Consider the following 16,993-nt stretch of genomic DNA (forward strand, 5'->3'; position numbering starts at 1 on the left):
CAAAAAAAAAAAATGTCATTCAAATGTGCTGTGTTATTGAACTTTTTGAATTTTAGTTGTGTTGTAGGATCAAGATTTTTTTTTTTTTTTTTGTTAAAGATCAAGATTTTTTTCTCTTGGCAATCAAATTAGAAATGGAACGGGACTACAATTTTAGAATTCATATAAAACCAATCGAAAAGTTAATTAACATACATATAGACTCAAAGACAAAAGAAAACTGATTTAAGAAGAATTCAATTTTATAACGTGGATTTCTAAAGTAAACCTCAAACTTGAATCAGACAACATAAAACACAACTTCAATTTAATCGGCTGAGCCACCAACATTTGAATTTTGGGTTTATTGCTATTAAACTGTAGCTGAATTTTTCCCTAAAATGATAGAACTGAGTCACATGAGTCTCCAATGTTCACATGGGGTCATCTTCTTCTTCTTGACAAAATGACATTAACTGGAGTTTTTGTCCCTATTCTCTCCTCTTGTTGCCATTTAGATTCGTTTCCTTTTCCCATTCAGAACCAAAGCTTATCTCAATACGTTTCTAACGAACTCGAGTTGTTATACTTTAGCGTGGAAAATGTTATACTTAGTCTAATTAATCCATATTTAGTTGAATGTTGACAGTGTGAGCGATGATAAAAATTTCTAATTTTATGTATTTTATATGATTCAAACTTGAATAGTGTGTGTTTGACCCAAAGAAAAAACTTGAATAGTGTGAACTGACGCAAAATGATAACATCTTTGACGGTGGTACCTAGATTCGTATCCATGCAAAGATTTATATGTACTTAATATCTATACACCCAAATTTAAGGATTCCGAAATAACTGATTTACTTCTATTCTAATCCTAGACACAAACTCGCTTCCATATCTCGTAATTGGCATTGCTAAATCTTTTTTATTTTGAGCAACCTCATTCATTTTACCTAATGGCAACATAAGAGTTTATTTAAAACCATATATATTGATGGACCTTGGAAGTTACATCTGAGAAAAGCTTTATAAGAAAGTTGGTAAAAAGTTCAGAATACACGAAACTGTAACAAATGCTTAAGGTAAGTTTACGTATTGGACACAAGATAAGTCAGGGTACAGGGTACATGCAGTCAGGTGATAAATAAGGATTGGTATGAATTTTGAATAAACATCATCATGGTACGACTACATTCAATAAATATTCCAAAACAAGACAAAGACAAATCATACGTAGATATAGTCATATAGGGTTTCATTGTTCTAAACTTCAAACTATATTTTGGTGTGTACAATATTGAGCTTATATTTCAAATAAAAATACATATCTAGTATAAACGCAAACATAGCACATGCATGCATTTCCGTTTGTATTTGTATTTGCATTTTTCAGTTTTATTTTTTATTAATAAACTATAGTATTGTTTTTCTAAAAGAAACTAAGGAACAACTTTCAAAAAATGTTTATCAAAGGAATTTGATATCTAGATATAAGATGATACTTTGACCAAAAAAAGATATAAGATGATGATACACTGATACTACCTGGAATCAAGATTTTATTAGGGGAAAATAATTTTGCTTGTTAACGGGGGTCACTTCACTACAATCAAATGAAGACTTTTTTTTGTTCCTAAATACGAAAGTATAAACATTCTATCAAAAGAACCAACACAGATCCATTTTTTAAAAACTAAACTTTTCTCTTTCAGGCTTAACTTCAGTAGGAAACATTCTTCAATCTCTAACCAGCTTTACCTTTTCTTTAATAACCTTTTAATAATAGCCAAAAAGCAAAAGGAGAGGAAAATAATTGTTGCTTCTTTCAAATGTTCTTCATCAACTTAGTTTCATATCTCTTTATTTTCTTTTGAATCTCGATAATTATGAAGGTCCCCCATTTATGACTTCTTCACATACATTTTACTTTTCAAAAAAGAGTTCAAAGGAAATCCATTGAGGAAGACATAACCTATCTAAACTCCTTCATGCATGTTCCTGAACAAAGTATTAATTAAGGTTACTACAAAGCTTTGTGTCTATCTAGATAATAACTCCACTGGTGTTGGTAAACAGCACATAGTTGCAAGTTATATATATTCGAGCGATAAGCAAACAAAAAAAGTATTCAATAACAAATTAACAAAAGCAACTGATAAGTGTTTCACGCAGAAAGAAGCAAAGAGAGAGCGTAAAAGCCATTAGAGATTATATACAATACTGATGCTTTTTCTTTTCAAATTTTCAAAACTAAGACCAACAGATCTGTCCAGAATATGACATGAGAAAACAAAGACGAGAGGTTTTGTATAAGAAAGAAAAGGCCAAAGAATTTGATTTAAGTCAAAAGACACAAACTTAAGACTGAAGCAAAGAAACCTTTTTTTCAGTGTTGTTCATTGCTAGTTTCCACTTTAATCATTAAAAGCTCATCGATAGGTTGTCGACAAATGGGACATTTGTTTGACTGAAACCTCAGTTCTTTAGCGCAGTCACTGCACAAACACTGCAAGAGACAAACACAACATGAGTTAGTCATAGGATAATTCAACCAAAACGTTACATTATTGTCAATTGTGAGAAGTTTTTACCAAATGTCTACAAGGCATCACGGCGGTGTCCTTAGGTTCAGTCAAGCAAATAACACATTCTTTGTCACCACTATCCTCTAACCCTGACGCAACATCATCATCTTGTGCGGTCGAGTTATCGATACCATACAACTCACGTAGCTCATATCTAGCTCCTTCGATCCATAAGATCTGTTTCATGACTTTCACTTTGAAAGATCCATCGTCAGTCTTCTCCAAACACGCTAGCGTGATTTGCTTGTGAACTAAAGGTTCCTCTGAACCCGAGATCACTGTCTCTGCTGATATTACAAGTGGGTACACCTCGTCTGGTAATGGGTTCGATAGATCGTCTAGCGAAAAGAAACCTAGGTCTGTTCCTGTCCCCGAAGGTTGTACAAACTTCTGTGCTGTACCTTTTTGGAAAGGGACTTGAATTGGTTTGAAAGCTTCTGGAAAATGAGGGACTATTGTGCAGTTTTCTTCCTCTTTTGCAAAAAACATGATAGTAAAACTGAAAAATGAGACATGGAACATAATGAGAACACCCTTGTTAGATAATCATACTAATGACAAATCATACAGATAACCTCAACTCTTGATCATAAGGTCTGTTTTGGGCTTTGGTCACTCTTAGATCAAAGCCTTAAGCTTGGTATAAAACATTCAAGGAGAGTAATAAGATAGATTCAGTAGCTACTTCTTTGATGCAAACAAAACAATTTCTCAGTGTTCTAAAAATCGGTGACAGGTTTAAACAAAACGATTTTTAAAAGATCTGTCTAAGCGTTCAAAAAATTGAGTAGACAGTAGACATCCGCCTAATCAATAATTCTCTATAAAATGTCTAGTTACCACCTAATAAGTCTTGAACATTGCAATTTCTTAACAGTGATAACTGCAGTTAAAGAAGTACAATGTTATTATACACAAGAGTGTTTTTCATCATTGCTATGGAGATTCATTAAACGAAGTAATGCCCCTAATGCAAAATCTACACCCACTTATTAACCAATGTCATTGTAATCACATACCCCCATCAGCTAGATCATGTAAAGTTTCAACCTTTTTTTCAACCCAAGTTCTAGGATTCGAGAGTCACAATCATGTAAAGTTTGAACCTTTTTAATCCAAACATACCTGCCATCGAATACAGCATCGAAGAGGAAGGAAACTAGATGATAGCCAGGGTTAAGATCGTCTGCTTCGAGCCTCACCGTATCTTTATGCACATTGACATCATTCCTCACCTTCTTAGCACTCTGATGCTCCACGTATGGCTGAGGAGGCTGTTGGTCAACCACCACAGCTGGACCGTAGTAAACCGGTCTCATCATCGTGTTCCACCCATTGGGATGATAACCGGAGAAATACGGAGGCTGCTGCTGTTGCGGGTTTTGATTATAGTTATAGCCGTAGGATCCGTAATTAACCTGCGGCGGAGGATGAGGCTGAGAGGGTGGAGGAAGAGAGTGTTGCGGAGCTGAAACGAGGTGGTTGTGAGTGTAGCTGTACTCGTTGTGCGGTGGTTGAGGCGGCGGTTGTTGTGGTTGATCGGAGTAATAGTAAGGCGGAGGAGGCGGGAGGTGATGGTGGTAGCGGCGGTGGTGGTTGTTTCGTCTACGGTTGCTGAAGGAGATCCCCATAGCTGGAGAAGAAGAAGAAGAGAGAGGAGGCAAAAAGACAGAAGAGGAGAGATATGGAGAGAAAAGTCAAGATCAAAAGAAGGTAGTTCTTGTCTTGTCCGAAGATATTTTCTTTATTATTTCTAATATTTACCTTTTTACCGCGGGAAAGATGATTTACTGACACGGTTTAGTGATATCTAGATTTACTGCCATTTTCTGTTCTAAAACATATGAAAATCCAGTGTTACTAAACTTGATTATTTGATAAAATATTTTAAAATTTACTGTTCTTGAATATAAATTAAAGTGTGTATTTTAAGATTTTTCTAGTTATGTTTAGAATGTTTGAGTTTTTTGGTTTAAAAAATAAAATCTAAATCTTGTAGTTTTAAATGAGATTTTAAAATGGTTCAACAAGAATATAGTAATTTCTTATCCCATCTAAAATCATTTAAGTTTTTACCAAAAATAAAATTACTAGTTGAATACACCCCGTGTCAACGCGTGTGTTCTTGAAGTATTAGTCAATGCATACCTTTCTGAACATATTTAGAATGTTTCCAATATATTATACATGTCAACAATATTTAAAATTCATGAGCACCAGTAACTACATCTCTTAGCTAATAAGGAAGAAAACATTTTTGAATAATTTATTAATCTATGTTATTATACAAAACCAAGAAATCGAAAAACTAGAGCGACCATATTATTTTATCTGTGCATTAACGGGCTGACTCAAAGAACCTATGCTTTTGTGTTTTGTAAGTTAACAAATATAAGATTATTGTACATGGTAATTAACCAGGAGCTTCTTTAATGACTATTGTTTTCTTGGTTCTGAGGTGATTGAGGCTCTATCTTTATCAATAGAGGCTCATTCAAATCATCCGGAGTCTCGGTGGTAACATTCAGCTCCGGCGAGGCTGCAACTGCTCCGTTCATGTCTCCTCCGTGCTCTGCTAATGCTTTTCTTAGAGCGTTCTGCGCTACCTTCGTTACACATACCATTAATATCACTGCAAAGAGAAAGATAAAAGATAGAACCATTAGCGATTTATGTGGTTCATGAAGATTCTATTATGGTGAAAATGAGGAACTGTCCAACGAACTAACCTGATATTACAAGGCTTGAAATCAAGAAGGCCTGCGAATATTGCAAACACACTTGTTCAGAAAAGAAATAGAGAACAATAAGGTTGAGAATGTAGTTAAATTTGAGAGGATCTTACCCAGCGACCTATAGAGAACTCGCTCCACTTGTGAGTCACATCAGAAAGGTCTTTTAGTGTTGTTCCAGCATACACTAACGCAAGTGTTATCGGCTGCGAGTTAACAACGTATATAAAGCTTTAATCTTTTGATCTTAGAATTATACATTTTACAGTGGCTATGGAAAAGTGGTTTAGATGAAGAATACCATCATCCCTAACCAAGAAGAAAGCAAGTATGGGCCCAGCGTAATTGGTGTTACAGATAAGAGGTAGTTCAACATGCTGAAGGGGAGAAGAGGAGCAAGCCGGAGCAACAAGCATATCTATATTCAGTTTTTTGCATATTCATAAGTTTCAGAAACAGAGTGTCAGCAATTTTAAAAAACGATTAAAGCTTGTATTGATTCTCACCTTGAAACCTGACTTCTCAATAGCGAGTGCCACTGATTGAAACTGAGGATAATCCTTCAATTTCGCAACTACAAAAGGTTTTCCAATCTGCATAAGAGCATGTAACATCTAAGTACCAAACCAAAAGAGAAAGAAGGTCTATTACATATTATCTAACTAAATAAGAAGTAAGTTTGGGACGCTTACCGTGCGGCCTAGAAGAAACGCTGCTCCTGAGCCAAGTGTAGCACCTACCGAGTCCGCCACAAAACCAATTGGCAGCCCAAAAAGATAGCCACCACCGATCTGAATATCAAAAAATTTCAATTTAACAGATAAACCGGTCACTCTAGCAATGCAAGTTGAGGGTGGATAATAGTAGCTTAATGCATCTCAAAAGAAACAGGATGTGATGTATGTACCGTTAGAACAGAGGCAGGAACAGCCAAAACTGTTAGAGGAATGTACGCAACAGCTCTACACATATTACAAAAAAAATAGAGAAGTTCAGTGCCTAACATAAAAGGCCTCTTTACTCTTTATGTTCCTAAATTTCTAAAGTTATATCTCCCACCTCCATGGTTAAACAATAGTAATGAAACAAGATGTAAAGGTAATGTTGTTAGTGTAGCTCAAAGCTACCATTCACTCAAGAATTCAATTAGCATATGAAGAAGAAGAGAGACACTTACAGGGCAAGAGGTCCCCAAGGCCCTAGATCTTGTTCAACCCATAACAAAAAATCCTTCAACAGCTGAAACACACAAAGAAACAGTAAAGCTTCAGATCATAAACAAGTTAAAGCTACAGAAACCAACTACTTAAACTGAAAATTCAAAAGGGAAGATATCGTCCAGATAGCAATATCAAACATTTAACACATGGTGCTCATAAAACATATGCAAAAAAGGCTCAAACTTTGCCTTTCACATGACCAGAGACAAAAGGATGGAAAAAAAAAAGCACAATTCATTATTGCAACGAAAACATCTAATCACGAGTCCAACCACCAGAAATTCGAAAGAAAAGCATATGCCTTTGCAGAAACCAACAAAGACCCACCACAATTCAAACCCCAATTTTCAAAAAGGAAACGGACCTGCTCAACGGGGAGAAAATAGCAAGCTAAGACAATTGCAGCTACGAGGATCAAAAGAACTGAAATCCGGAGAGCAGATGTCCACGTAAACGCCATTAACGGCGACCCTTAAATCACCTCCGGTAACTCTTCCGCGGATCTATGGATTGTTCTCTCAGCCAAGCAAAAAACAAAAAAAAAAACAAAAGGCGAATTCTCCGACAAAAAGGGAAAACAGCAAACAGAACCCTTAAGGGTGAAGGAAGATTCTGTCTGTGGCGGTTTTGTCGTGGAGATGAATGATCTAATCCGAAAAGGACAGGAAATTAATTTTGGAATTGGAGGTTTCGTGAAGGAGAGGAGAGACTCAGAATTGTTGATTTGGTTTTTGCAGTCTCTTCCAGCTTATATGAAACCGCGTACCGACTTCCGGTCCGCCCGTAATATATTTTTTAATATCAATCCCAATATTATATTCTTATCAAGTTTAGTATGGTTGTTACATGTTTTATATTAAAAAAAATATAAATGGCATTTTCTATAACACAATGACATCTAGAAATTCTTCTTGACAAATAAAAAAATGACATCTTGAAATTCTTATCGTAATATTATATGTTGTTTGGCAAGGTTGTTACATTTTTTGTTAATGAGATTTTTCTACATAATAATGACATTAAAAATAAGATATGTTTGACTAAACAAAAAGAAGAATAATGACCATTGAATTATACAAAAGTATTAATGGCATGTATATATTGCATGATAAAAATATGTAGTTATTCAAAGTACTGATTATTTTATTTTGAGAAATTAAATTACAAATAATCTGATCAGTAATGGACTATTTAATCAGTGAACTTGGATGCTGTCAAATGACAACCTGGAATGAAAGGATGTAGTAGAAACCTTTCAACCTTCACATGGAACTGGATGATCTCCTTTGGACTATATTCAATTTGAGCAAAAAAAGAAATGAATACTTTGACTAGATTTAAGACTGATTGTGCATACTTACTCAAGATGGTTGAAGATAATGCGCCTACTTTCAAAGTTTCAAGTTGTGATTTATATAAGTTTAGAGGTCGGTTTGAAGCTTTTTATCTTTGTTTTATTACGTGTATAAAGATGCAGATTTTCTCATATAAATTACAACTAATCAGTAGGAAGACGTATTATCCACCGTGATTTAGTTTATGGATTAGATGACAAACGAATCGTTACAAACTGTCGTCTAGACGCTTAACCAACACTAACATACCAGTCGACGATTTGTAGTGTACTTCAGATGTGCTAATATATAATTTATTCTATATTCAGAAGTGTACACAACACCACAAACAAAAGAATCGTGATTCCTACTAACTTCTAGTTCTAACCAAACTAAACATCATTCCACTATTTTATCTCACACACAATGCATTTAACAAGACATGAACAAGCATCAGATCAACAAAGTACTGATGCCCAATCTCCCCGTCTCTCCACCGCATCTTCGCCGGAGCTCTCCCGTAATGAACCCCATCGTTACACCTGTTATCATAATGCCACGGATACGTCATGTCGAAGTTATCAATCACACCCGACACCAACCCAAACTCCTTCATCTTCTCCAAAAACACCCCATTGAACACTTCCATCTTACTCGGGTTAAACGCCAGCTCCCTCGCGTACCCGCCCGTAGCGATCGTGTTCCTGAAAACCACTTCCGGCGGTTCGAACCCGCGGCGTTTCACCGAATCGAAAACGTTTCTCCAGAACGCAGCCGCGGTTTTTGCGCCCTTCGCGAACGCTCTAAGGTTAGACCAGTGGACCCCATCGTGGAGACCAGAGTTCACGATCATTACGTCCGGAACACCTGTCTCTTCAGCGAAGTAGCTTCTAAGCAGCTCTCTGAAGCCGTGGTCTCTAAGCGAGTCTAGACCTTGATAGTTCTGCGTCTCGTTCCAATGTCCGTTGAATATGCTCGTGATCCTAACGGTCTCCGACGAGTTCTTCGGGTTAGAGAACTTCAAATCAAACCTCCTCGGGACAGCGCCTATCTCGGGATGGCCTAAGACGAAGTTCAGCAAGTTTCTAATCGTGTCCACGTGGTTCGAGTCTCCCCAGAAGAAGATCCACTTGTTCTTCAAGCAACTCCAAGCCGAGTCACCAGAGAAGAGTTTAAACGAGCAGTGGCTCGAGTAGACCCAACCGTTGCTCTCTAACTCACCCAACGCTCCGTCGCACCACGGTTTCCGACAAGGGAAGTTATCATCCAGGCAACGGTAACGCCCGTCGTCGCTGATTTTACACTCATCGTTCTTACCGAGCCTTGTCCACCGCCCGGACCAGACGTCTCTTCCGAAGTCTGACTTGACGCATTGGCGAAGCTCCGGCAAAACGACGTCGTTTTTCTCGACGAAGCGGAGTTTGAAGCTGCGTAGCTTTCTGTTGAAGGCGAAGCGCGCGGGGCTGAGTTTAAGGCCTTGGAAGTGACGGAAGAGTAGAATGACGGTTAGGTTGTAGTCTCCGGCGAACTCGGGATGGATCTGGAGGGAGACGGAGTAAGTTCCGTTGGTTAAGTCTTTAACCGGTGGTCTCGATTTCCAGTTTCCGCCGGAGAGATCAGTCTCGAAGTAATCTCCACCGACGCAGACGGGTTTGCCCGTTTCGTCGAGGGATTGGAACCTGAACTCGTGGATCTCGCCGGCTGTTAAGTGAACCGGATCCTTCCCGTCGAGGTTGGGGACGGAGATCTCGACGGTTTTTGCTTCTCTGCATTTCTCTCCTCCCGGAGCCGACCAGTTTTTCAAGAGGTTCGCCGTGAAGTTCTGCTCCATCTCGGATGAGATCCAGTTGAACTTCACTTGAGTCGTGTCTAGATCCAGAGAATGTGGTTTTGGTTTGGCAGAAGGAGAAGAAGCAGTGACTCGCATGGAGTAAGAAGCGTTGAGTCTCCATGAGTCTATGAATGTTTTGATCGTACAACCGTCGATGCTCCAGACGATGACCATGAGGAAGAACACGAGGGACGTTAGGACGCTGAATCTCCATTGATGCAGAGGACTCGGACGGTGGTGGCTTAGCGCCGGAGACGGGGTCATTCTTTTCTCAGGCATCTGGGAACACACAAGAAAACGAAGAAGAAGAAGAAGATGACAATAGGAAAGAAAACAGTTTGACGACAAAGAGAATTCCAAAGTAACTATTTTTTGTTAGTTTCCTAGTAAAAGCATCAAGTTTTCAATTTTATCGAGAAAACAATCAGATGTAATTTAATATATGAATAAGATAATCAAAACATCAACTTACTCGGTATGATTAGAAGCAAAACACGGAGAAGTTCACACCAACTTGTTGAACAATATAGAGTTGTTATTAGATTTGAAGGGGGAAGAGTTAGGTAAAAAACATTTAGAGATTGGTCGGCATGAAAATTCTTAGGACACAAAAGTGATCTTTTGCCAAAGTCGGAAGAGTCAGAATATGACAAGTTTTGACATAGACAGTTATACCCTCCTGATTAATCTGAAATTACAATAGCAGCGAACCGGTGCGGTGACCGCGCCAAGTAATAGAAACATGTTGGACAACGAAGCGTGTCAGAACTCGCGTCGGCGTGACGTTGGGGGAATTACGTTCACGGTGGTGGTGATTTACTGATTTTAAGAGACAACGTTGGCGTCACGTGCCTGGCTCGGTCATTGTCGCACACCCCGCTCACAAAATGTAATTAACATTAGGGAGAAAACGTGGAGGATAAGTAACGTTTTAAAGATAAGTTTAGTTCTATCATTTTGTTTAGCTTTTGCCACCAATGATATCCTTTGGGATCATTTTCTATAACTGAAAGCTTCTGCCAACAGCGATCCTCCTAATATACACATAACTGAAAGCTTCTGCCAACTATTTTTAAGAGTTTATGCAATAATAAAATAAAAACTACTATTTTCCAAGTTTGTATACCTTTCAAAATCAAAATGAATACGTAGATCCCCTTCTTTCTTTAAACGTATAGATAAAAAAAATTCAGTTGTGCAATAAAAGGAAAGTATATATACGTATTGCATAACTGAAAACTTTATTTATTAGGTTACTAAATCTATATATCAACACTAATGGAAAGTTCTGTTATTAACATAACCTTTTGTCCACGCCTGTCGATAGGCTGAGACTTGCAAGTTAAGCCTCTTGAGTCAAACTCTGTTTATTGAGTGAAAATTGGTCAATGTATTGTATTGGTTTGATGAAAAAAGAACATAGCAAAAGGCTGGCGATTGGTCAATAAGTTTTTGTCCGTACTGTTTTGTTATTTGCTGATAATAGCAAGTACACATAAAGGATAATAGACTTTTCATGTTCTAACTTCTACCTGTTTACCTTTTTCAAATGATTCAGATTTTCTCGCGTTTACTGTTTCACCTTCTCAAATTACTTGTAGAACAAACACAGGAATCCTGTGATGGGGAAACAGAGTGTTTCTAAGTTTGAATGAAAACCAGTGTTAAAAAAAAACAACAACAGAGGAATGACTGCTCAACTTCAATCAGCGAGGAGGAAAGTTTAATATCATTTGATCTGTGAAATGAAAGTTCCAGCACATCTATGGACATAATGAAGATCATATAAAAAGAAAACAATTTCGTATGAAGACAAAGATACAACAAAAGAAACCGATGGATATATAACATGAACGAGTTTTTCAATGGTCCAAGTATATATATCAGACAAAGAGAGAACAAATTGTCTTCTCTTTACGCTGAAGGAGAAATGATTGTGAATCACCCCAAGAAGTCAAGTTAATTCATGAGACTGAGATTTGTATAACTTTTATCCATATAAATGAATAAGAAGGAACATTTAGCTCCAAGGGTCATCCCAACCACTGGGTCCTTCTCTTTTGACAAAACCAATAATGGCTTGAACAGCTTCATGAACTCTATTGGATAAAGAGTGGTTCCCATGCTCTATCTCCACTTTCTCTGCTCCTCCCATTGCTTTACTTAATCTGTAATCACACAGATCATATCAATCCTTTTGATTTGTTTATTCATATGCAATCATTTCTACATCATTTTGATCCAAAGTGAAAGTTTGCATTAAGACTCCGACAAATGAACACAATGGGGGCATCCGTGTATATTCTTATTACCACTTAAGTTTTAAAGGACTCACCTATTAACCAGTGCTTTTTTGTCGACATAATCAGGTACATACTCATCACCCATGGAGAAAATCACCTGTGTAGAACAAGGGACATAGATAACATAAGAACCTAATGAGATCCCAATGGGATCATCTAGAAACAAAAAAAATGTTTACCGGAAGTGGAAATATTCGTGATGGTTTAGTGTAGTTTTACCTGACAAGGTGTGTTAGCCATATGACCAAGTCTAGTTTTCAACTGATCATCACTAAGGTCCGAACTAAACATATCGTCGTCACCCATGTAAGCGCAGAGGGAGTGATATCTACATAAAGCAAGCAAAATATTGATTTTTGTAGTAAAATATGTTCGAACATACAACGTTTCCATTTATTCAAGGCTGTAATATGGTACAATGAAAAAGATAGTCTACCTATAAGCAGAGATTGGAGCACAAGGATCAGCTTCTTTAGGCATTAGCTCCTCTGCTCGGCCTTCGCTTATCATTTTTGCAGCCAAGTCTATCAGAGCTGGTGTTTCAGGGAGTGTTGCTTTGTACTCTCTATCGCTCACCGGTGCCTACATAAAGAATACGCAATATGACTAAAGCTAGAATAAAATCAAAACATATGATATAAGCACACTACACAAGATCCCCAACTCAAGGCCGTTTCACGTATGATAACGAGTAGCTTTAACAGAAGAGCGAGAAAATACAAATCAAAAGAATCCAGAATTGTCACCTGCAAAATTGTAGCTCGGACGGCTCGGGAGCATGCAGCATTCGTTCCCATGTAATACACAATGTCCTGTTTCAAAATACGAGAAAGAAAAAAGTTTCTAACACAATCTTCCTTTCGGAAACACGACAGAAAATGTTTGGGGGGCTTAAACTAATCACCTGGCAGCCGGTGCTATGACCAAGCAGAACAACGCCTTCAGAGTTCTCTTTGTTGATGAGATAGCTTACGAGTTGGTCGATCTCTTGTGCATCCTTCATAAAAAAAAGTAAATCTTGCTAAGTGTCTACCAATATTATGAGGCAAAACGAAATCAATATCTTTACTTGTTTCAAGCTGGAAGTGCCGAATCCAGAATATGAAGAGGACATGAGTAGCTGAACAAGTGACCATTTCTCTTTATCCAAAGCAATTGCAAGAGGCTCCAAGTAACTGAAAAGGGCCAATTAGTGAATGCTTCATCAATCAAACACTGCACAAATCTATGCCAAAAAGGTAAAAGCTTTAAAGGGGCAAAGGGAGAAGAAGCAACATACTCGGTAGCTAAAAGACCATCGGTTAATCCACCGATGAATATCACTTGTTGTTTATACTCTCCGGTCTTAAAAGCCACCTGGAGATACAACAAGTGTGAAAAAAAGACAACCAAAACCTACAGCCTACAGGTTTATGCAAGAAAAACATTCTGAATTTTCAGAAATGAACTATCTTTGTCTTAAAAGCCACCTGGAGATACAAATAAAAAAACAAAAAAACAAGCTCTTACTGCCAGAATCCAACTTAGAAAATCACAAACAAGAATGTTCATCATCAACGTTTGTACATGATCAGCATCATAATCGAAATCGAAAAGTAAACCTGAATTGATTTGGGACCGTATTTGAACAACACTCCGCGAAATTGGTTCTTCCCTTTGATCGGTCCGCCGCCGTAATCCCCGCTTCCGCCTCCTCCCGCAACCGACGCGCTTTTCGACAGCTTCGCCGTTCCGGATTTGCCTCGGTAGATCCCCGAGAACCAGGACGTCGTCGTCGACGTGGAGGATGACGAAGCGCCCGCTGGAGAAGACGATGATCCCGATGTCGACGCCGCCGCAGAAGCGCTGGAAGAAGAGGGCACCGAGAGAGACATCTCCGTGCGGCGGTTTTCAGATTCGAGAGGAAGTTTTAACGAGTGAAAGCACGCGCCGTCACCCGCGTGAGTAGAGGAAGTCGTTGTTGGTATAATCAATGTAACGGTTAATACATAATTAGTCTATAGTCGCATATGATGGCTCGTAATATCAATTAGAATATACCTACATGTTGAGGGTGCTCAACCACTAAATGGCAACTTAACTCAGTTAGATCTTAATTTATCTATTTAACTTACATCATATACCATGATTATTTGTGGACGTTTCTGCGGTCTGGTCATGTTTAAATGTTTTTATACTAGATATAGAGTTCGAGTTTCAGAAGATACAATTTGTTTTTTCTTTTTAGATTATAGAACTTTAAACCTAGCATAAATTTTAAAATGTTGTAGATAGAGCGTTCGGTGCTGGTTGTTTACTGTGAAAAAGATCTATCCATCACAACATTGTACATGGTGAATCGTCCATCAATCAATCTGAGTGTTTATTATGAAAAAAAGTATGTCGTGGAATCGTTGTCAATCTTATATAACAAAACTATTAATTTGATGCCTGATAATTTTGAGGTTCATGAAACCTACTATCTAAAAAACAGTTTAATCTCATACGCCATGTAGTAAATTTTCACAGGACGAGTAAATGCTAAGGCCCAGTAAAAAATACGAAGGGCTAACGAAAATTATTTTTGACAAAAAGTACAAATTCTTTTGTAAGGCCCAGTAAAGGACACATAAAAGCCCACTAAAAGAGTTGCCAAGCTTAAATAAGCCAGTCTATTTATATGAACTCCGACGTGCTTTTGCCCGATCCATCTATACCGACCTTGTAGATGCTTCAAAACAATGTTATATTCTGTACACATGTCCGGTTTGTACGTTTTCAAAACATATGTCACATGTATACCAGTATATGCTTCAAATCATATGTTATATTCTTCAAAAGATATGTACCATGTACGAGCCTTTTTTTTGTTATATTCTATACAAACGTCCGTTTTTATATGTTTTCACATTTTTCCCATAAAAACGACAAGTTCAAAGAGACGAAGGAGATGTTCAAGATGGCAGCATATAGTCGTCAGAAGCCGGATAATTTCATTGATGTCCCATAAGTGACACATCAAAAGATAATGACGACTAATATGGAATAGTGACTATAGTTAGAGTTTTGGTTTTCCAATAGAGAGTCGTTATGATTATTTAAATTTGTTTACGTACTGACTTAATTATAAACGTATAGACACAGGGCTAGAACCATCCGACAAAACCAAATGTCTAATTTAGATTTCATTATAAGGGCTCTAACAAGAACATCCATGATAACAACTATTTTTATTAATCCCCTAGCTAGTGGATTATTATTTTTTGACCTGCTTAATCTAATAGTTAAATGACTGATAAAATTTGTTTTTGTTACAATATATAACATTGAGACTGTTATATAGCTACAAAAATCTTGATCAAAAAGAGAATTTTTACCATGTTTTCTTGCTTAATCTTTTTTTTTGGGGTCAAATCTTGCTTAATCTTTCATATTTCAAAAAACGAAAAGCATTAGGGCAAACATGTGTAACTCTTCTTGATACTTAGGTGGGGGGTAGTGAATATAAATGCTACATGCGTCCGAATCTAACCATGTCCATAATGTGTTTATTTCTATATTATATTAAAGTCCATCATCGAATACTCTATCAAATCCAAAATAATGGGTGTAATTTACTTTTTACAAAAGTGAAGAGAGAGAGAGTGGGGGAGATGATTCTGAATGCAGTTGTGTGGTCGATTAATCATTTGCAAATGACTACACATGTAGAAAAGCATCTTTAATGCTCCAAAATGCATCTATTGATTTTAATCTTGATCAAACCATCATACTCTCCACCTCGCTACGTATCATTTTTAATGCAAATACTAAATATAATTAAAAACGCAAGCTGTGGAACAATACTTCTTGTAATCGTGCGACGCACCTGACACTTGCAAGCTCCGTTACTAAGCTGGCTAAGTATGGCTACATTCTGACCATTCTAACTTCCGTTTATGGTGACAGAAGTTATGTAGGATGTGGCTAGCTAAAATCAGTCTGATGACTCTGATTTAATTGCTAGTTAAATTTTTTTTTTTTATGTTGCAACACACGTTGTCTTTTTAATTAACTGATTTTAATTTCCCTTAATATATAAAAGTACTGAATCATATCTTATCATTAAGAACCAAAAGAATTCACACCTTAACTATAATATTCTTTTAACACTAATCTTTTGCTCGAAATACAGGCTTATATAGCGTTATGCACATTTACCCAAAATAACTGTTTTATAGTTGTCTACATGTTAATCAAGTTCTTAGACAGCAGAGTTACAATCTCAAACCATCTACATTGTTTAAACCATGTATCTATTTGTGTTCTTATTGATTTTTTTTTTAATATTTTGTTCACGAATGTTAATAAGAGTTCTAAATTACGTTTCCTCAGGAATATCATATAATTAGAATTCTGTTCATAGTCTATGTATTAATTAATTTGTCTGCTTGTATATGTATTTATTATGCCTTTATGGGTCCAAATGGGTTCCAAATAATTATATAAAATATCGAGAAACCCTATCTCCACTTTAGTCCATGATAACATTTTAAATTTGAAAGGGGCGTTCTGTTAAAATAATTTTAAAAGTTTCTCATTTTTCTAAAATTGTTTGAAAGATGTAATATATTGTCGAACCGAATCAAATGTATTTCTACAACGATAATGAGTTATGGTAAGTCCTCGGCGTTGGCCCCTACCAAAGAAGAAAAACAAAAGTTTATGGAACGAGAAAAAGAAAATTCCGTGAGAATAAAAAGCTATCGGTGTCAAATCAAATCTATGCTTTTTAACGAGTGTACGGACGACTTTTATTGCGGAAAAATAAGTAACCTAGTTAATAAACTGTACGATCGGTAAATCGGAGTGTAAGTACTAAATACAATAAGTAACGATGGTTGGTGTGTAACAAATATTACGATTATAATATTAAATCATGAAATGAAATAGTTTTTTGGATAAATGAATTGAAATTGTTTTTTTTTAACATTGTGAATTGAAAAAGTTGAAAGACTATTTATGTGTTAACCCACAGAAATATTTAC

General features: G+C 36.9%; 4 protein-coding genes across 4 annotated transcripts; all 4 read right to left on the reverse strand.

The window, feature by feature from the left end:
• Positions 1-2,062: 2,062 nt before the first annotated feature.
• On the reverse strand, positions 2,063-4,292 carry LOC106371834 (probable E3 ubiquitin-protein ligase LUL3). The gene is made up of 3 exons (XM_013811937.3): positions 3,693-4,292; positions 2,574-3,066; positions 2,063-2,488 (listed from the first exon to the last, which is right to left on the reverse strand). The coding sequence occupies exons 1-3, from the start codon at positions 4,196-4,198 to the stop codon at positions 2,369-2,371; spliced, it is 1,119 nt and encodes a 372-aa protein (XP_013667391.2). The 5' UTR covers positions 4,199-4,292; the 3' UTR covers positions 2,063-2,368.
• A 515-nt stretch (positions 4,293-4,807) lies between these two features.
• LOC106371835 (TVP38/TMEM64 family membrane protein slr0305-like) lies at positions 4,808-7,337 on the reverse strand. Its single transcript, XM_048743153.1, has 9 exons — positions 6,884-7,337; positions 6,477-6,538; positions 6,207-6,261; positions 5,992-6,090; positions 5,806-5,892; positions 5,601-5,717; positions 5,413-5,505; positions 5,297-5,327; positions 4,808-5,199 (listed from the first exon to the last, which is right to left on the reverse strand). The coding sequence occupies exons 1-9, from the start codon at positions 6,977-6,979 to the stop codon at positions 4,997-4,999; spliced, it is 843 nt and encodes a 280-aa protein (XP_048599110.1). The 5' UTR covers positions 6,980-7,337; the 3' UTR covers positions 4,808-4,996.
• An 814-nt stretch (positions 7,338-8,151) lies between these two features.
• LOC106371836 lies at positions 8,152-10,636 on the reverse strand. The gene is made up of 2 exons (XM_013811939.3): positions 10,157-10,636; positions 8,152-9,963 (listed from the first exon to the last, which is right to left on the reverse strand). Exon 2 carries the CDS (start codon positions 9,961-9,963, stop codon positions 8,266-8,268), a length of 1,698 nt encoding a protein of 565 aa, XP_013667393.2. The 5' UTR covers positions 10,157-10,636; the 3' UTR covers positions 8,152-8,265.
• A 762-nt stretch (positions 10,637-11,398) lies between these two features.
• LOC106371837 (UPF0613 protein PB24D3.06c-like) lies at positions 11,399-14,028 on the reverse strand. Its single transcript, XM_013811941.3, has 9 exons — positions 13,589-14,028; positions 13,267-13,343; positions 13,057-13,162; positions 12,892-12,984; positions 12,734-12,799; positions 12,424-12,569; positions 12,207-12,315; positions 12,020-12,084; positions 11,399-11,852 (listed from the first exon to the last, which is right to left on the reverse strand). Exons 1-9 carry the CDS (start codon positions 13,859-13,861, stop codon positions 11,705-11,707), a joined length of 1,083 nt encoding a protein of 360 aa, XP_013667395.2. The 5' UTR covers positions 13,862-14,028; the 3' UTR covers positions 11,399-11,704.
• Positions 14,029-16,993: the final 2,965 nt, after the last annotated feature.

Source organism: Brassica napus, chromosome A10 (assembly GCF_020379485.1).
Source record: "Brassica napus cultivar Da-Ae chromosome A10, Da-Ae, whole genome shotgun sequence".
Taxonomy (NCBI): Eukaryota; Viridiplantae; Streptophyta; class Magnoliopsida; order Brassicales; family Brassicaceae; genus Brassica; species Brassica napus.